The 20,303-nt window shown below is 46.4% G+C and overlaps 2 protein-coding genes across 2 annotated transcripts; one reads left to right on the forward strand and one right to left on the reverse strand.

Annotated features, from left to right (window-relative positions):
- The first annotated feature begins 1,119 nt into the window (after nucleotides 1-1,119).
- On the forward strand, nucleotides 1,120-2,905 carry LOC125526244. The gene is made up of 2 exons (XM_048691120.1): nucleotides 1,120-1,499; nucleotides 1,623-2,905. The coding sequence occupies exons 1-2, from the start codon at nucleotides 1,224-1,226 to the stop codon at nucleotides 2,703-2,705; spliced, it is 1,359 nt and encodes a 452-aa protein (XP_048547077.1). The 5' UTR covers nucleotides 1,120-1,223; the 3' UTR covers nucleotides 2,706-2,905.
- A 12,010-nt stretch (nucleotides 2,906-14,915) lies between these two features.
- On the reverse strand, nucleotides 14,916-19,724 carry LOC125554858 (heat shock 70 kDa protein 6, chloroplastic-like). The gene is made up of 8 exons (XM_048718254.1): nucleotides 19,079-19,724; nucleotides 18,320-18,572; nucleotides 17,582-17,661; nucleotides 16,932-17,074; nucleotides 16,749-16,847; nucleotides 16,393-16,582; nucleotides 15,664-16,062; nucleotides 14,916-15,589 (listed from the first exon to the last, which is right to left on the reverse strand). The coding sequence occupies exons 1-8, from the start codon at nucleotides 19,565-19,567 to the stop codon at nucleotides 15,188-15,190; spliced, it is 2,055 nt and encodes a 684-aa protein (XP_048574211.1). The 5' UTR covers nucleotides 19,568-19,724; the 3' UTR covers nucleotides 14,916-15,187.
- Nucleotides 19,725-20,303: the final 579 nt, after the last annotated feature.

The raw sequence follows: 20,303 nt of genomic DNA on the forward strand, positions 1-20,303 counted from the left end.
AACAACAGACTAAGTTGCACATAGCACTGGTAGGGGGTGGGCAGGGTGTGCAAAAGCATGAAAAACTACACATCCACGAGTAAGGATGAGAGTTGCACATCGACTACTAGGTTGTTCGCGGGGGCAGTAGACTAGTTGCACATTATGTTCTCATGGTTGGTAGGTTGCAATCTCATAGAAAATTGGATCATGCAGCTACAAAAACTAAGTTTATAAAAAAGTTGCACCATTCAGTACTAAAGTTGCATAATGCAGTACTAAAATTGCACGATATAACATCAAAGTTGGCATCAATTTTTTTTGCCAAAATATACTCATAGAGGATCTAGTTTCAAAGATTTCGCCGCGAGGAATCCAGCGGTGAAGACGGATCTGAATTTGGATGCACGGTTTGAAAGATATGAATTTTCAAAAATTTGAAAACCCAAAATAAGTGCACATGCACACCCATCAGACAAGGAATCTCTTGCTCACGTGAATATGCCATTACTATCCGCCACATCATGCATATAGACAAAATTTTAGACAACAACATTGCATGCATGCATGTGTGAGAGTTCGGCTGCTCAGTTTCGCTAATTAGTGTGTATGTACTTTTTAGAGTTCAGGCAGAAAATTTAGAATCGGAGAGGATCACCAGACCAGATTACATTACAGCACACTTTTTGTCCTCCGGAGATTGCGCGCGATCTCTTTATCATTTGTTTTTCGGGGAAGCTAGGTAGCGGAGATCACAATTAGTATCAATTTTAGAAATGGTTGCCGCACAACTAATTTGGGGAATCTAATGATGTCGGTGTACACGTATGCCAATTCGCGGATCCATTGACGCCTTGGAGGGCATCCATCCAACCCATGGACCTGTCAAATCATCAGATGTCCCTCAAAGTGCCCTACAATCTGCCCCAGGTAGGTACAGAGAGACGACGCGAATCAAAATCATTCACCGCGCCGTTCATCGCCAGAACAACACAAATATTCGATCCCGTATAATATAAGTATAAACAATGGGATTCGCCGTATATTTGTTACGAGTATAATAGCATGAAGAACATGGTGGGGTGAAGCGAAGGTAGCGCAGAACGTGCAGCCACATATCCACGATCCATCCATATATTGGACGGGACTGAAACTGAGCGCACTCACCTCACCACCACCTTCTTCTCGGCCGAAACGTACGGTTCAACGTCGAGCGCTAGGTATCGAGGCGAGGAGCATTGACCATGAGGAAGGTGTGCCCCAACCTAGACCGGGAGGACGGCCTCGACACCGTGCTGGAGGTGCCGGTCCCCGAGCTCCACCAGGAGGTGCCGGCCCGCCGGCGCCGCACGGTCAACCTGAAGGCGTGGATGCGGACGCACATGCACATCGATCACCAGCATATGCATCGCCGTGACGGCGTGCAGGTCATGCTCGGCGTGATGGGCGCGCCGCTGGTGCCTCAGCCCGTGCAGCCCAGGAGGCCCATGGGCGGACGTGACAGCAAGGAGGAGCCCCTGGTAAGTCCCGTACCGTACGTGCTTGGATTTCATTTTACCACCGATCGATCGACTGGATCAGCATTCAGCCAGCGGGATATATTTGTGATTTTCACGGCTAATGAATGGTCCTTGTGTTTTCAGGAGCTATCCAAGGCGAGGTATATAGTGGAGCAGTACGTGGCGGCTGCCGGCGGCGAGGCGGCGCTGAGCGCGGCGACTAGCATGTTCGCCATGGGGAAGGTGCGGATGAGCAGCACTACATCCAAGAGCAGCAAGGCAACAAAGAAGGGAATGGGAGAGGTGCACGGAGGATTTGTGGTGTGGCAGAAGAAGCCGGAGCTCTGGTGCGTGGAGATGGTCGTGGCCGGTGGCACCAAGATGAGCGCCGGCAGCGACGGCAAGGTTGCCTGGCGCCAGACGCCGTGGCAGCAGCAGGCCCACGCCTCCCGGGGGCCGCCGCGACCGATCCGCAGATGCGTTCAGGGTTTGGACCCAAAATCCACGGCGGACCTCTTCTCCAGCGCCGCGTCTGTCGGCGAGGAAGCAGTCGACGGCGAGGACTGCTTCGTGCTCCGCGTCGACGCGGAACCCTCCGCTCTGCACGCTCGCAGCGGCGCCGACGTGGAGGTGATCCGGCACGCGCTATGGGGATACTTCAGCCAGAGGACGGGGCTGCTCGTCCGTCTCGAGGATAGCCACCTGCTGCGCATCCCCAGGCCGGCCGACGCAGCTTACGCGAGCATGTACTGGGAGACCACCATGGCGTCCACCATCGGCGACTACCGCCCCGTCGACGGCATCAACATCGCGCACGCCGGCCGCACCGTCGTCTCGGTGTCCCCCTTCACGAGGGCCGCCGGAGCAGTAGACGACGCCGACGCGCGCAGGAAGAGACCGTGCACGTGCATGGAGGAGACGTGGAGCATCGAGGAGGTGGAGTTCAACATTGCGGGGCTGTCCACCGAGTGCTTCCTGCCTCCCAGGGACCTTGTGCTCAGCGACTCCAAAGACCAGCCGCGGCACAACAAGGAGCAAGGCGATAAGGCGGCAAAGGGTGCTCGGGACGGCGACGGTGGCTGCGGGATCCGCGCGGCTGTGCCAAAGAAGGCACTTGTTCCGGTTGTGACTGGACTAGGTTGGTTTGGTCCGGCCAAGGTTGCCGCGGTTGACAGCTTAGACGCTGCCGACGAGTCCAAAGACACCACGTACGCATCCACAAGATGAGATGGAGCCGTATGTAAGGCGGCATAATAGGCACTAGCTTGACGGAGGCGCGCTTTGCCGCGCCCGTCAGCAAATTTATTTATTTTTTGAGGTTCCGTCAGCAAATTTGAGATGTACTACTTCGTTTCTTTCTCTACGATGGACATCCAAAAGCTTCGTGTATGCATCAATTACAAGTGAAACACAGGAAAACGTCTTCATCTGTGAGCAACTCCTTTTTTTCTTCCGAACACGTAATGTATCTTTTCATTGATAGACATGAGAGGACAAACATAAAGAGAAGAAGGCACCACACTAAGTGTGAGTTGGAGCAGAAGAAAGAAGGGGTGCTCATCCCTCCAACACACGACAAACTAAACACGCCTAGCCCAATCTCATAGAACGCAGAGCACAAAATGTCGCCAAGGAACGGCAAGTGGACAGCAGGAACCAATCGGAGCGGAGTTCATCAGAAGGAGAGGAGGAACCGAGCAATGAAGGCGGCGCCACAAGACCAACCCAAGTGGATTGCACAGAGACCGAAGCTCGCTGAAATCATCAATGCCGACCGTGAAAGGGGATTGGGGTTCCACCGAGACGCTTTCAAGGAAGTGTGTGACACTCATTGACGGAGTCAAAGCTGGCAGATCTCGGGTAGGGGGTCCCGACCTAGTAGTCTTAAAACAATGGTAACAAGGGATTCAATTGTATTGTATCCAAGGAGTTCGTTTACGCTTGCCTCGCCACGATAAGTAATTGTCATTTTGCTTATCCGTAAAAAAATTCCCGCACGGTTATCCTTAGCCACAAAGTGATTATCCTTAAACACAAAGTATGTCTGCGCTCGATATGTGATAGCATGACCTAGCTCTGACAACACATCAATTCTCAAAATATGTCTATATACATGTGTAGTCCATAGTGAAATCTCTAAAAAAGGCTTATATTTATATATGTGTAGTCCGTAATGAAATCTCTAATAACTCATTTGGCACCCAAACTTTCATTTCATTTGGTGGAAATGAAATGAAGGCCCAGTTCTTTTGCTAGATTCTCCCATAATCTTATTCCTAGGAGAATTTCATTTTGTGGGATTTGGATTCCAAGTTCAATTTTCTTGTTTGGCTGCCAGAGGGGATTTGTGAAATGAATTCCATATGCTGTTTGGCTGCTATGTGCATATCTCAATATGTATAATCAACACATTTACAATCTAAAAATGATAATCAACCCCCAAAAACTCTGCATTTTTTCAGTGATCAAGATCAAAAAGATCTAGAAAGCTTCATCTTCACGCATTCAAACATTCAAATATAATAATCTATAATGCAGACAATAAAAGTGATAAGATGTTTGAAGGGCCATTAAAGGCTGAAACTTGTGCTCCTCGGAAACAAAGATCTTCGAAGGTTCACAACTTATTAAGCACGATATGGAAGATAAAAGACTATAACTCGCCATTACAAATGCATTAGGACCATTAAAAATAAATCTTTGCATCCATTAAAGAGGCTTGAACTTGCATCCAGATTTCGGTTTAGCCTTCAGGCTTCGTTGTTACCCTGCAGACATTATCAGAAACACATAAGCAAACTTACTATAGTAGTTAGCAAATGTGAAACTTCTAAAACACCGTCTTAATTTATTAATTGGCACAACTGAAAAATCATATTTTCTTCTGTATAATAAGCTACATCACACAAAGTCATATATAAAAGGCAGAGAGGTAAATTTTCTTCTGCAGTATTTGTTTTCATGGTATCCAGGCCAACATGTGACTGAAGAGTCTGTTTATCAAGCTACAAAAGTATACACTAATCAAGACACGGCTTACAGTGAATTGCGGCATGCCATTCAAAAATAACTACAGAAATATATTGACCCTAATTAAACAAACGCAAGGTCCAGTGACCATTCATTCCTCCATGATCTACTCCTACTAGAAAACAACAAGATCACGAACTATTGACCACTCTAAAGACCAGGGACCAAATATTGCAGTACTGGGTCTGGCCCCATACATAAATGCATCAGACTGTCGTTTTTTAGATTGATTAGGCAGAGGGATAAAAAGTTGAGTCGCATGAATCATTAATTCTTAAATCCCAGTTTATGATGAATGAGACAGATAACTAGCTATAGTACATGATGCGATGCAAGACAAAATTATGATGGAGACGAGACCGAATCATACATGGGAAATCAAAAGGCAAGGGAAACATACCTTCATTGGTTGATTTGCTTGAGGAAAGACAAGTTAACATGGCCAGAGCAGTTGTAACCCCCACGATGCGGCTATATCTCCCACGTGTCGGAGCACGACTTAGAGGCATAACCGCATAGTAGGCATGCCGCAAGAGGGGTAATCTTTACACATCCCATGTACTGAATAAGAAAGGGATAAAGAGTTGGCTTACAATCCCACTTCACACAATACATAAATATAGCATTACATCAACAAGAAAACAATCAAGGTCCGACTACGGAACCAAATAAAGAAAGACAACCCCTAATGCAATATATCCCCGATCGCCCCAACTGGGCTCCACTACTGATCTTCCGGAAAGGAAACATAGTAACGTCCTGAATCCTCGTCGAACTCTCACTTGATTTCGGTAGCGTTCCCTGCACTGGCATCATCGGCACCTGCATCTGGTTTTGGAAGTAATCTGTGAGTCACGGGGACTCAGCAATCTCACACCCGCGAGATCAAGACTATTTAAGCTTATGGGTAGGAAAAGGTAGTGAGGTGGAGCTGCAGCAAGCACTAGCATATATGGTGGCTAACTTACGCAAATGAGAGCGAGAAGAGAAGCAAAGCTCGGTCGAGAAGCTATAAGTGACCAAGAAGTGATCCTGAAACTACTTACGTTCAAGCATAACACGAGACCGTGTTCTCTTCCCGGACTCCGCCGAAAAGAGACTATCGCGGCTACACACGCAGTTGATACATTTTACTTAAGTTTAGTGTCAAGTTTTCTACAACCGGATATTAACAAATTCCCATCTGCCCATAACCGCGGGCACGGCTTTCAAAATTTCAAACCCTGCAGGGGTGTCCCAACTTAGCCCATCACAAGCTCTCACGGTCAACGAAGGATATTCCTTCTCCCAAGAAGACCCGATCAGACTCGGAATCCCGGTTACAAGACATTTCGACAATGGTAAAACAAGACCAGCAAGACCGTCCGATGCGCTGACATCCCGATAGGAGCTGCACATATCTCGTTCTTAGGGCAACACCGGATGAACACTACGTACAACTAAAACCAACCCTCAATTTTCCCCGATGTGGCGCTACATGTGGCTTTTTTTTGGACCAACACTTAGAGAAGCACTGGCCCGGAGGTCTTAAAATAAAGATGACCCTCGGGAGAGCGACTCCCAAGGGAAAAGTAGGTGGTGGTGAGGCAAATGGTAAAACCAAGGTTGGGCCTTGCTGGAGGAGTTTTATTCAAAGCGAACTGTCAAGGGGTCCCTATAACACCCAACCGTGTAAGGAACGCAAAATCAAGGAACATAACACCGGTATGACGGAAACTAGGGCGGCAAGAGTGGAACAAAACACCAGGCATAAGACCGAGCCTTCCACCCTTTACCAAGTATATAGGTGCATTAAAGTAAACAAGATATAATAATGATATCCCAACAATAATCATGTTCCAACAAGGAACAGACTCCATCTTCACCTGCAACTAGCAACGCTATAAGAGGGGCTGAGCAAAGCGGTAACATAGCCAAACAACGGTTTGCTAGGAAAAGGAGGGTTAGAGGCTTGACATGGCAATATGGGAGGCATGATATAGCAAGTGGTAGGTATCGCGGCATAGCAATAGAGCGAGCAACTAGCAAGCAAAGATAGAAGTGATTTCGAGAGTATGGTCATCTTGCCTGAGATCCCACAAGGAAGAAGAACGAGTCCATGAAGAAGACAAACGGACGAAGTCAAACGGATCCTCACAAACGCGACGTTATTGGAACCAACCCGAAGAAGCAACACCGGAAAGAAACAAACAACATAGTAAACAACCATCACATAATCATGGCATGATGCACAACCAAGTATGATGCATGTCCGGTTTAATGAAGCATGGCATGGCAAAGTGCACAAGCAAAACTACAAGTTAAGTGGAGCTCAATATTCAACGAGTTGCATATTGACGGAACACCACATCAATTATTTAGTTCTCTCCCGTTTATGTACTCAACAATATTAAATGTTGGTTAGCATGGCAAGAGGTGAAGCATATGAAAATTGCCTATCTAGGCAAGTTTAAATGAGGCCGGAACAACAAACAACAAGTCCGGAAACTCCTCATGTGCATATTTTTGGTTATGGTACTGTTCTATCATAAAGCATATTTTAGAGTTATTAAACATGCAAAGTAAATCTACCATGTTAAACTAGGCATTTTTCTACCCCATTTACATATAAAGTTTATTAAAAATGGAGCTACAGTTATTTAGTTATGAAATAAAGCATTTTAGCACGACAATTGGCAAATTATATGCGAACATTATTTTAAAAAAATTTAACATGCATGAAAGTGGCATATTATTAGTCTACACATAATTCTAAGCATTTTTCATATATAAAACATTTTAAACCGATGCACGGTTTGTGAGTAATTATATGCACGAAGTTAGAGGGTCTTTTTGTAAAACTGCCAAACACTGGATAATAGCAAAATTCACAGATCTGGAAAAAACACGCGGGCCGAAACTGGCTGGCCTGATAGGAATAGGGGAACTGGAGGGGCTGCTCAGCTTGTGGGCTCGGCCCAAGGAGGTGAGGCAGGCGGGCTGAAGAGGCGCTGGGGCAAGAAGGCCCACGCGCGGTCAACGGGCAGGGCTTGGCGCTGGCTACGGGCCACGCAGGGAGATCGAGGCGAGCCGCGGGGTCAACGCAGGACTGCAGCTTGATTGCAAGGGAGGCAGAGGGCGGCGCGGCGGAGCTTGCTGCTAGCGATGCGGGGCGAGGCAGATGAGGCGTCGGGCTGCGACTGGCGGGGTGCAGGCGAGGACGGAGTGGAAGCGAGGAAGGCCGGGATGGGCGCAGGTGCTCGATGCGGTCCACGGGGAAAACGGGAGCGTTGCTGCGTCTCCCTCAAGCTCGCGAACGACACAGGAACGAGAGGACTTGCACGGCGGCGCCATGTAGAGGAGCAGAAGAGGACGGAGGTCCGGCGGGGACGCGGGTCTCCAGGGCGTCGGATCTGGCCGGCGTCGAGGAGCTTCGGGCGACGCAGAAGCTTGAAGTAGAAACCATGGCACTCCCTGTCCATGGAGAAAAATAGACAGGGGAAAACGGGGTGAGGTTGGGAGGAGAAGGAAGGAAGAGGAGTAGGGAAGGAGCGGCAACGGGGTCGGCCTGCAGGTGGTCGGAGGTTGGCCGGGGTGGCCTGGTTCGGCGAGGCTGCAAGGACGGGCACGCTCGAGCAGAGGAGGAAGAGACGAGGACGAAGACCATGGTCCTGTTGCTGCTGCTCGCGGGATGGTGAAGACGAGGGAGATCGGGCGCGAGGTCCTTGCTCCTTTGGGCGATGGATGGCACAGGCACGGAATCGAGAGGAGGCTTGGGCTACGGGAGAGCGAGGAGATCCTCCTCGCTTGGATCGTGCGCGCATGGCAGGGCGCTCCGGCTCGGTAGAGCGAAGGGATCGAGGGAAGGATGGATTTTGTTGGTTGGTGTGTGAAAACGAGGAGGGAATGGATCCCGAGAGATATTTGGTGGAGTGGCGGCAGCAGCTGGCTCGGAGGATGGGACAAGCCTCCTCGAATTTAGGGTTTGTCAATATATATCTCAGGAAGATTAGGTTAGGGGCTATCTCGTCCTTCCGATCAAAATCAAACGGTCGGGAAAAATAAACTAGGGAGTCCAAATAAGAAAACGATGATGTTTTATAGATGTTAGAGGATGATCCGGACCCAATGGTGATGACTGCCCGGGTCGGGTTCGAGACAACTTTCAGACACGCGCGGAAAGGGCCGCAGGCTGATGAGAGAGGTTAGGTAGGGCATGGCGGTGAATGGTAGTGGGCTGTGAAGAAAGCCTTGGGCTGAGAGAAGAGAAGAGAGAGACCCGGCGGCTGTTTTCGGAGACCGAAAACGTCCGACGTTCGACCCCGGCTATAATGCAGCTATAGTTTAATGGTTGGACTATCAAACGGACTCTGAATGCGATGAAATTTGGCAGGCGGTCTACTGACAACATAACAACACTACATGCCAACCCTCAACCCATTCCGAGAGCATTTTCTGGCCACTTATAAAATAATATCTCGGACATGCCACGGGCGCGTGCAAGTGTGTCTGGGCTCAGAACGGACAACGGAAGGCACTGGGAGACCCGGACGAATGCAAGTTTTGAAAGCATGATGATGCAATGCACATGATGACATAACAAGATGCGACACGCAAGCAAAAGACAAGGCAACAACAACGAATAACTGGAAGACACCTGGCGCAATGGTCTCGGGGCGTCACAACACTCCACCACTATGAGAGGATCTCGTCCCGAGATCTAGGATGGCACCGGAGGGAAAAAGGAAGAGGAAGAGGAGATAAAACTAAGTTGCTTCTTTGACAAATAAGTGAAACCAAGGAACCTTGCGAGGTTGGACAAATTGAAAGAAAGAAAACAACGAAGATGAACGAAGTTGAAAACACTCCATTAGAAAAGAGGACCAAGGAACATTACTAGAACCTTGTAGGTTGAAAGACATAAGAAAAGGGTTGCAATGGACAAGAAGTACATGCAAGCACTCCGGTAGAAACGAGATGTACAAGGAACACTAAAGATCAATTACAACAGTACTCTGGTTGGAAATGGAAGGCAATAATATGAACTTGGCAAAATGAAAGCACTTGGATGCGACTCCGGTTAGAAAAGGAATGATAGACACAACACTCCGGTTAAAACAAGATAGAGAAGGAATAAGAATGATATAATCTGGACATCACTCCGACTGTAAATGAAAGGAATTTAATATGAACTTGACAAGATGAGAGTATGCTTGATGAAATCAACAACGCACTGCCTCCGGAACTATAGAAAGAATCGCACAAGGGGTAAAAAAGATTTCAGACAGCACTCCGGTTGAGAAGGTAGGTAAAACTTGGCAGAATGGTAAGAACTTGAAAAGATGGCACGACACTCCAGTTAAATGGATAAGCACGAAAAGAATACGATCCTCACAATCCGAGATGATGAGTGAAGAAAGCAACATCACGATGCCTCTGGAACGAAAGAATAGAAGTTGGATCATTGGAAAGGAAAAAATTGAGAGGAAAATGACATATTCTACCACAACTGAATTTGAAAAGCATCCTTAAAAAGAAGGATTGAACGGAGTTGTTGGGAAATCAACAACGAAAAGAACAGGCTTGTTGAGGGCTTATGGAAAATATCTCAAAACTGAGGTGAAATTCTGCCACCGAAAGCAATGATTAATCGGGAACAAAGAAGAGATGAAAACTTCTTCGACCAAGATGATAGAGGGATAACTTGAATCATTGATAAGCACCACAATAACAACATTCCTTAGGGAAGGCTTTAGGTGAAATCTATACCAAGATAACTCCAAGGAAGAAAATGATGGGTTTAAATATCTCATTCCTGACAACTTTTGAATCATGAAACACCAAGCAATTGTCAAAAATGACGTAACACCACCTCAAAAGATAGATAGAAAGAGTTGCATTTCGGAATGCAAGATGAAGAATGCCCGAACTCCTCAAAACAAGACATGTGTTGAGCACCATGTTTATTTGAGAGTATAGCTTGGTGGATCATAACTTCGAGAGAAATCTTGAAGGACAATTGAAGAATGAAAAGAATTCTTGACAGACCACCATGTCGAGCCTTCGTGAGAACTCCGATAACAAAAGAATGATCAAGCGAAGGAAAATTGAAAAGAACTCCAGGAGAAGCCTTGTAATGGTTTAGATGGAGCTTCGCGACGAGATAAAGCGGAAAACTTGAAACTCTGAAAAAGAAATATCAATAACTAGAAACCGAGAATTTTGATGAACCTCCAGAATAAGGAATTGAATTTACTCGATGAAACAAAAATAAGAATTACATTATGCCCATCCTTCACTAATTAAATTGATAACAAACAATGGATTTGGCATACTACTTATTCTCGTTGAAAGGATTAAGATAGATATAGCATAAACTTGGGAAGGTCTTCAACGAACCATCAGTGGGATTGAAAAAAAACCGAATGAATTGATATGATAACCCAAGAAGATAACTCTTGAACAAACCACTGTAAGAATTGAAGATGAACGAAGAAAAGATAAAGAAACACCGGGAAGAATTAGAGAACCAATGAAAATACTAGAGAGAATTTAGATACATGAGAACGAAGAGATCACGAGCTGATAAGAGAATATTTGAAAGATGCACCGGTATGATTCGGAGAACGAGAGCTAAAAGATGGAATGAATAATTCTGAGATGATGGGCTTTGGATGAATCAAACTGAAAAGACTTCTGAATTGCTCCGGATAGGTGAAAAGAATTCTCATAATCGAAAACAATTATGAGAGGATGGCATAAAGCTAGAATCATGAATCTTTGAGAGAACGGATAAGATTTGGAGGAAAAAACTCTTCTTCGGTCTTCAAATGTTGAGAATGACGAGAAGAAACACCACCATGAATTTTTGAGGTACTCCAGAATAATGCAGAAAATAAAGGTTGAATCAACAATGAAAGAATTTGAAAGATCTTGGAGAAAGACATTTGACTGATGACCAATCATTCTTACGTCAAACTTTGAAATGAATTTGAGAATAACTCCGGGAAAATTAGAAGAGTTATGTAAGATCCTGGGAAAAGACCTGTGGGTTAGGGCCCACTCAAGAGAAACACCGTTGAACGATTTAAAATAGATAAACTTCCGGTTGGATTAAATGGCTAGAATAGATAACAACCTCAAGATATCTTGAACGGATTAATAATGGAGACACAAATCTTCTGAGATATCTTCAGCACTCTGGATACAAAAATAGAAAGAGGTGGATGATTAAGAGGTGCATCGGCATGAGAAAACATTTGAACCAAGGAAAAGATATGATCAACAAAGTTTGAATTGAATCCACCGGAGAAGAAAAAGAACGGAGAATGATGAACTTGAAGCTCTGCTATTACCTTCATGAGAATCACCGGATACGAGCATTGAAAGAAAAGAATGAAGAGACTTCACATGAATAAAATGGATACTTGATTAAGTAATCTGAGTCCTTGAAGAAACAAGGGTGGGATGGTGGGTAAAACAAAGGCAACTTGGAGACAGATGAAGCGAACAACTTGGGGAAACCGAGAGGTGATCTTGCGGATGTTGAAATGCTCGGATCCACTTGAAGAGAAACACGCCGGTTGAAAAGGATTGACATCAAAATCTCGATGATCAGGAAGGATTAGTATTCACATAGGAGTATGAGAACACCGCTTAGGAAAAATATGGAATCAACACTTGACATTGATGCAACTCAAATACCACAAACCAAAGGAACGAGAGGACTTGCAGGAACGAGAGGACTTGCACGGCGGCGCCATGTAGAGGAGCAGCAGAGGACGGAGGTCCGGCGGGGACGCGGGTCTCTAGGGCGTTGGATCTGGCAGGCGTCGAGGAGCTTCGGGCGGCGCAGAAGCTTGAAGTAGAAACCATGGCGCTCCCTGTCCATGGAGAAAAATAGACAGGGGGAAAACGGGGTAAGGTTGGGAGGAGAAGGAAGGAAGAGGAGTAGGGAAGGAGCGGCGACGGGGTCGGCCTGCAGGTGGTCGGAGGTTGGCTGGGGTGGCCTGGTTCGGCGAGGCTGCAAGGACGGGCGCGCTCGAGCAGAGGAGGAAGAGGCGAGGACGAAGACCATGGTCCTGTTGCTGCTGCTCGCAGGATGATGAAGGCGAGGGAGATCGGGCGCGAGGTCCTTGCTCCTTTGGGCGATGGACGGCAGAGGCACAGAATCGAGAGGAGGCTTGGGCTACGGGAGAGCGAGGAGGATCTCCTCCCTTGGATCGTACGCGCAAGGCAGAGCGCTCCAGCTCGGTAGAGCGAAGGGATCGAGGGAAGGATGGATTTTGTTGGTTGGTGTGTGAAAACGAGGAGGGAATGGATCCCGAGAGATATTTGGTGGAGTGGCGGCAGCGGCGGGCTGGGAGGATGGGACAAGCCTCCTCGAATTTAGGATTTGTCAATATATATCTCAAGAAGATTAGGTTAGGGGCTATCTCGTCCCTCCGATCAAAATCAAACGGTCGGGAAAAATAAACTAGGGAGTCCAAATAAGGAAACGGTGATGTTTTATAGATGTTAGGGGATGATCTGGATCCAATGATGATGACTGCCCGGGTCGGGTTCGGGACATCTTTCGGACGCGCGCGGAGAGGGCCGCGGGCTGACGAGAAAGGTTAGGTAGGGCCTGGCGGTGAATGGTAGTGGGCTGTGCAGAAAGCCTTGGACTGAGAGAAGAGAAGAGAGAGACCCGGCGGCTGTTTTCGGAGACCAAAAACGTTCGACGTTCGACCCCCGGCTATAATGCCGCTATAGTTTAACGGTTGGACTATCAAACGGACTCTGAATGCGGTGAAACTTGGCAGACGGTCTACTGACAACATAACAACACTGCATGCCAACCCTCAACCCATTCCGAGAACATTTTCCGGCCACTTATAAAATAATATCTCGGACATGCCACGGGCGCGTGCAAGTGTGTCTGGGCTCAGAACGGACAACGGAAGGAACTGGGACCCGGACAAATGCAAGTTTTGAAAACATGATGATGCAATGCACATGATGACATGACAAGATGCGACACGCAAGCAAAAGACAAGGCAACAACAACGAATAACTGGAAGACACCTGACGCAACGATCTCGGGGCGTCACAGCAGTCAACAAGCAGAGTTATGGAAAATAAATATTATATTCGTTGACAGGGAAGAAGGGATTCATTAACATATTACTCCTCTAGTGGACTACATAGATGAACGATTCTATAATTAGTTACTCCTCCTGTATGAATGATGCTCAAAGCACCACAACAATACACGATAGGATCCCTGAGCATTTGGTACAAGGCAGGAAAGAACAAAGAGACCACGACTAATAACCATTGTTATCTTCAACGAAAATCCAAAAAACTTTGCAATTTCTTCTTTGAATCTGACTGCACAATACTTTATATGTCCAGTCCATTTTATGATTCCAGTTGGGCTGGCAGTTAATCATCATCAAGAGATGAGTATAACTTATTTGTGACTATGAATATTTATCAATCATCATCTACTTTTTTGCACTCTTGATAGTTTGTGAAGTAAAAAAACAGATGATGCAAAAAATGCTGCAGGGGTGAGGCGCTATCTAACATTAACATCAGTAGTTGAGACCTACTGAAGAACCACTCTGATTGGAAGTGCCGACGCATACCCTGCTTGCTCCCAGACCAAGAGCCTCGATGCCTCTTGCTCCTTAGTCCTCCGGGCGGGAGGGGGGTGGTAGCTGGCCGACCGTGGGCAGGCGGAGTAATCGTCAAGAAGTCGATCTGCTGCCCAGATCGGGTGGCTGGAGTGAGGCGTGCTACTGAATAGTGGGTTCAGGTTAGGGTTAGGGTTCAAGAAGAAAAACGCATCAGAGAGAGGGAGGATGAGAAGAGAGGTGGTGGGAGAACCTACCAGGATTTGAGAACTCAACGGCGGCGTTGCGGTCACCGGAGGCAGCACGCCATCAAACAGAAAGCTTCGCGAGTTACCGGTGTGGGGACGGTGGAATAGGACTTAGGGGGAAGCTATTCACCGGGGAGGGGATGCGTCACCGGCGGCCGAGAAGGAGGGGCTCATGGCGGCGGTGGTGGTGGATCAAAGATTTGGCGACAGCCGTGGTGGTGGTGGGTTGCAAGGGGAGGGGACGAGAGACGAGGGCGTCGAGGGAGGGTGGGGAAGGGAGCGAGTGAAATCTACGAGAATGACGGGGGTGGGCTGGGATTTGGGGATAGGCAAAGTTTGCATCCTCTCGAATCTTTGAATGAAATCCATCCCTAATTATGTGACAGCCAAACGAGTAGATTTCGGAATTCGCAAATGAAATCCATCAAATCCGACACAAATGATGGGTACCAAACGACCTGTAAAAGGGCTTTATAACTCTCTAAAAGGGCTTTATATTTATAAACGAAGGGAGTAGAATGCTCCCCAAAATAACAATCCAGTTTTTGGCACATGCTCCAAACAGGAAATGACCCAGTTCTCTAGAGAGTTAGTAAATCCAATACATAACCGTACAAGGCCAAGGGGTCGGGTTCCCAACAAGCAAAAGCCAATCTATCCCATCCAAACTGATAACTGAAGTCTCCAAACCTCAACATCAAAAACTCGGCCAACACCCTGACAGCAAACAAGGTCTCAATCCAAAGAAAACGGTCACCCGTATACTGCTAGGCAATCCTGTGGAACAAATTCATACTCACTTGTTGCATCATGTCCTAACCTACTGTTCTATTCAATTGCTGTCGGTAAAATCAGCGTCTATGACGTCACCACCATCGCCTGTCTTCGCAGATGGGCCTGGGCCTGTAGAGTCAGCAGCGCCGTCAGCTCCAGGGGTAGGGCCCGACCCCTGCTGCTGGTAGAGGGACTGACCAAGCTGCATCACTTCTTGGTTCAACGCAGCTAGTGCATCCTTTATCGTCTGTGTCGATCCACCAGCAACGGCATCCTGGAGTTCCTTGAGCTTCCCCTCCACCTTCTCCTTGACATCGCCTGGGACCTTGTCTCCGAGCTCCTTCAGTTGTTTCTCAGTCTGGTACATCACAGACTCTGCCTGGTTCTTGGTGTCAATTGCGTCCCTCTTCTCCTTGTCCTCCGCCGCAAATTTTTCAGCTTCTTCCACCATCTTCTCTACCTGAATAGTTTTTCATTCATGTTAGTCCAAAGGATCAGCAAAGTTTTACACTACAAATTGAAAAGTTTTCATACCTCATCCTTTGGCAGTGTGCTGGCTCCAGTGATCGTAATGTCCTGCTTCTTCCCAGTGCCCTTATCCACCGCAGCAACAGACAGAATGCCGTTGGCATCAATATCAAACTTGACTTCAATTTGGGGAACACCACGCGGAGCAGGAGGAATTCCATCAAGCCTGAAGCTACCAAGGGATTTATTGTCCCTAACAAACTCTCTTTCTCCTTGGAGAACATTAATCTCCACACTAGTCTGTCCATCAGCAGCCGTTGAAAAGACCTCTGACTTGGAGGTAGGGAGGGTTGTGTTCCTTGGGATAATCTTGGTCATCACCCCACCCAGTGTCTCCAAACCAAGAGACAGTGGCGTAACATCAAGAAGCACAATATCGCTCACATCGCCCGACAATACTCCTGCCTGTTGACATTTTGCATGTGAGATACACCAGACAGTTCAATCTAGCATGTTACTATTCTAGAAACATATGAGAGATAATCAGCCAGTGCTGATGCTATAGCCAAAAGCCACAACATAGCAACAACACTATCTAGTAGGCCAGACAAACAGTTTACCATATTCTTTGGGTAATTTCACTTTGAGAGCTGTGCCTGGGGCCATATGTTCAGCCCAAATTTTGCAAGACAGATTATTATCTGCTTACATTTTAATAAAGAGGTATAGGACAGGAACATCAGGATTTTCATTCTAGCTTAGGTGACTATGAAGAAATGATTTTCATGAACTCACCTGCACCGCTGCTCCAAGAGCAACAACCTCATCGGGATTGACTGTCACATTGGGATCCTTTCCCGTCATTTTCTTCACAAGATCCTGAACAGCTGGAATTCTTGTGGAACCACCCACAAGAATCACCTCATCTATTTCTTTAAGTGACAACTTCGCATCTCTAAGAGAATTGTCAACAGGTGTCCTCAGCCTGAAAGACAGTTAAAAAATAAAAATACTAGCAACAATTGGCTAAACTAAATACAGCCATAACACTCGCCAGATATTCAAAAAAGCAGTTGTTAAAAGCATGTGAAGACAACCATGCAGACATGTATTCTTTCATACAAATATTAACATGAGGCATGATACTGTACCTGTCAAGAAGATCTGAGCATAGCTCCTCAAATTTACCCCTGGTAAGTGTTGTCTCAATATGCTTGGGCCCATCAGCAGTAGCTGTAATGAAAGGTAAACTGAAAAAACCAATAACAGGTTTAGAAACTGAGATGCAAAAAGCACAATGTTTGACACCAAAATGGGAGGCTGAGCCAACCAACCTGATATTTGTTTGGGTCAACGATGACAATTCCATCTTGGCCTTCTCAGCTGCTTCTGTAAGACGCTGGAGAGCTTGCTTGTCTTTTAGCAGGTCAATACCCTCATCATTCTTGAAGCTCCCAGCCAGCCAATCAACAATTCTCTGGCAACAGAATTATTTGTGAGAACATATAAATCATGCAGAACCATAAAAAAGGTGCTGAGGTCATCAGTAAGCATGAGATAAGGATGTTATTTCATCTCTTTGGCTGTCAAAATGCACATACATACTGCCTAATGCAGATTCTAATAACTGAAAGACACACGAGCTCACTGGTAACGAGCATAGATGTTATCTGTAACCAGGGATCTAATGAAAAGCGTAAGATACTTAGAGCCTATTATGCTGCTCACACATTGCTCTCCTGCCTGTCTAGAAGACTAGAACCAGAGAATTGCAGGCAATTATAACTTTTTTTTGTCAAGTAAAAAACTCAATAAACAGTGAAGTGTACATCCCTTTTGCATTCCTATTATACAGGCAAGACTGCAAACACAGATTACATATGCAAAATTGAGGGACGTTCTAACCAAACAAACAGCAAACAAGATGAAGCAGACTAAATAAGTTTGTAATCACACATGAGACAGATGGGCGTATGAAGAATACCTTGTCAAAGTCATCACCGCCAAGGTGAGTATCACCAGATGTAGACAGCACCTCAAAAACACCATCACCAACTTCGAGAACTGAAAGCAGAGCAATAGGTATAATAAGAAGCTGGGATATGGACCATATGGTCATACAGATAACAAAAAGAGTAGAACTTGATTAAGAACAATCTTGCATTGCTTATCAAAAAGACTAGAGAGGACAGATGTCTTAAAAGAACGGATCAAAATAGAATAATTAGATAAAATAGGTTTCCATTGCTTAACACTCCATCCAATCCAGCATGCAGAAGTAACAGAACATGCTTCCACTAGTATAGTATAGCCCTTGCTGGTGCCTGCTTAGTACTTTATGAGGGCCTATACATAGATTTTCTACTACGGGAGCCTATACATATATTTTCCATAAGACAGACAAATGTTTAAGAACTTATTGTTGATCAAACAACATTTATTTTGCCATAAGATTACATTTTTGCAGTGCAATGTAACAAATTATGTAACCTGCGTATCTGGACACATTTCAGTGAACTGAAGTAACACAGAATACATCGAATAGTTGACCACCGAAAGCTTATCTATAGTAATATTTTTCATGGTGCTGCACGATCAGTATAAATAAATACGTAGCTACTTTGATTATTAACTACTGAAACTATGCAGATTGCAGCAGTTACTGGGCGTCAATTTTCCTTGCAATGGGCATACATAAGACCTCAAAATTCATGATACATACCTGAAACATCAAAGGTGCCTCCTCCCAGGTCAAAAACCAGAATTGTTTCATTGTTCTTTTTTTCAAAACCATATGCCAACGATGCTGCGGTAGGCTCGTTTATGATACGGAGAACATCCAGGCCTGCAATGCGGCCGGCATCTTTTGTAGCCGTCCTCTGGGAGTCATTGAAATAAGCAGGAACTGTGATCACTGCCTTGGTGACTTTGTCATTTAAAAACTTTGATGCATCATCAACCAGCTTTCTCAGGACCTGGATAATAAAGGATGTTCAGAAACACTTGCAAATCTGATAGAAAAGTAACACCTGGAAAGTGAACTGACGACTGATATATACACACCTAAAAGAATTAGCATATGCACTGCTATTCATCTCTAATAGAACTTCTTGAACAATTTGCAAAATAATAAAGCATCTACATCACTGGGCGGTATCAATTCTGTTGTACTCACGTTTTCTATAGTGACTGTTTACAGTAATGTAGAATACAACTAGATGCAAGTAGAGTAAGAAATACTCCTTCGGTTACAAAATGTAAGGTCTAAATTTGAACTTTGATTGTAAGTTTATCATACAATATGTTGTTGATAGTCACAAAATCACAATCAAAAGAATCCTCTCCCAAACAAACCCAATGGTTTCAATTTTATTTAACATAATCCACATATTATTGGATGATGAACTGCAGGTCAAAGAACGAATTCACAGTCATACAATGTTCCAGCCAAGTCCATGAATATGAAGTATTATTTATTTACCTGTGCAGAGATCTCCTCCGCGGCGAACTGCTTGCCAATTGCTGGGCAATCGAGCTTGACGTTGCCGTTATCGTCCCGGACAAGGCGGTAGGAAACCTGCTTGGACTCCTCGGCGACCTCGTTCATCTTTCGGCCGATGAACCTCTTGACTGAGAAGAAGGTGTTCTCCGGGTTGACCACCGCCTGCCTCTTGGCGATCTGTCCCACCAGCCGGTCCCCGGCCTTGGTGTACGCCACGACCGACGGCGTGGTCCGCGCGCCCTCGGCGTTGGTGACGATAGTGGGCTTGCCGCCCTCCATCGCCGCGACCGCTGAGTTGGTGGTCCCGAGGTCGATCCCCACCACCTTCTCGCAGGCGACGCGCAGTGGCCGCCACCGTCGCCCACCACGGCCGTACACCACCGCGGCCGTTCGGAGGTTGACGGAGGGGCGCCGGGTGCCGTGATGGACGAAGAAGGGGGTCGAGGTGGGGAAGGTCGTGGTCGCCATGGCTGAGAGCACGAGCAGTAACCCGGGGGGTAGGGGTTGGTGGGGGGCGAAACCCTACAAGGGGCAGGAAGTTGAAGGAAGGGGCTGGTGGATTCGCGTGGGTTTTGGGGGATTGAGAGAAGGGAGAAATGGCGAGAGGCCTTGGGGAAGGATAAGGTACGGGAGGAAGGTTTTATAGGGTTCTCATGTGGGGAAGACGCGCTGGGAGCCAGCCTGTGGCTTTTTGCCCTGCTTTTGGTATTTTCGCGTTCTAGATGTTCCTATTTTGGCGTTCTAGATGTTTTCGACGCTTCCAGAATTTTAAGGAATCTTCCTTTTTTTTTGATGTTTTTATTGCTGGATGCTGTTATAAACCTTCTATTCCCACACAAACACGTCATCGTGTACCCTCGACGCCGGGGGCGATGCATCGCAGCTCATGTCGAAGGAGACCAGGCCGGAAGTGCGGTACGCAAACAATTCGGTGGACACTTTTGTAGACGCGAAACCCCACACTCCCGGGAGGGACCCCGTCAGAGCGCGTGACGGCTATAGGCTGCGCTAGGTCGGCCTGACCACCCCTAGAGCCTCGAGGTTTGCCACCCTGCAATAAGAAGAACTAATGAAGAACGAGGAAGAAAAAAAAACACGGGAGAAGGTAAAAGATAAAAAGTGATAAATGAGTTTGTCGATTGTGTGTTGTTGTTCAATCGGTCGTCACCCCTCATGTATATAAGAGGTGGATGGACGATATCAA

Source organism: Triticum urartu, chromosome 1 (genome assembly GCF_003073215.2).
Source record: "Triticum urartu cultivar G1812 chromosome 1, Tu2.1, whole genome shotgun sequence".
NCBI classification, from domain to species: Eukaryota; Viridiplantae; Streptophyta; class Magnoliopsida; order Poales; family Poaceae; genus Triticum; species Triticum urartu.

Bases quoted from the DNA above. Each gene is read 5' to 3' on its own strand.
- LOC125526244 (XM_048691120.1), top strand. From the start codon at position 1,224: ATGAGGAAGGTGTGCCCCAACCTAGACCGGGAGGACGGCCTCGACACC. The intron at 1,500-1,622 runs GTAAGTCCCGTA...TTGTGTTTTCAG, and splicing joins ACAGCAAGGAGGAGCCCCTG to GAGCTATCCAAGGCGAGGTA.
- LOC125554858 (XM_048718254.1), bottom strand. From the start codon at position 19,567: ATGGCGACCACGACCTTCCCCACCTCGACCCCCTTCTTCGTCCATCAC. The intron at 17,662-18,319 runs GTATGTATCATG...CTCTGCTTTCAG, and splicing joins AGGCACCTTTGATGTTTCAG to TTCTCGAAGTTGGTGATGGT. The intron at 17,075-17,581 runs GTATTCTTCATA...TTCTGTTGCCAG, and splicing joins GCGGTGATGACTTTGACAAG to AGAATTGTTGATTGGCTGGC.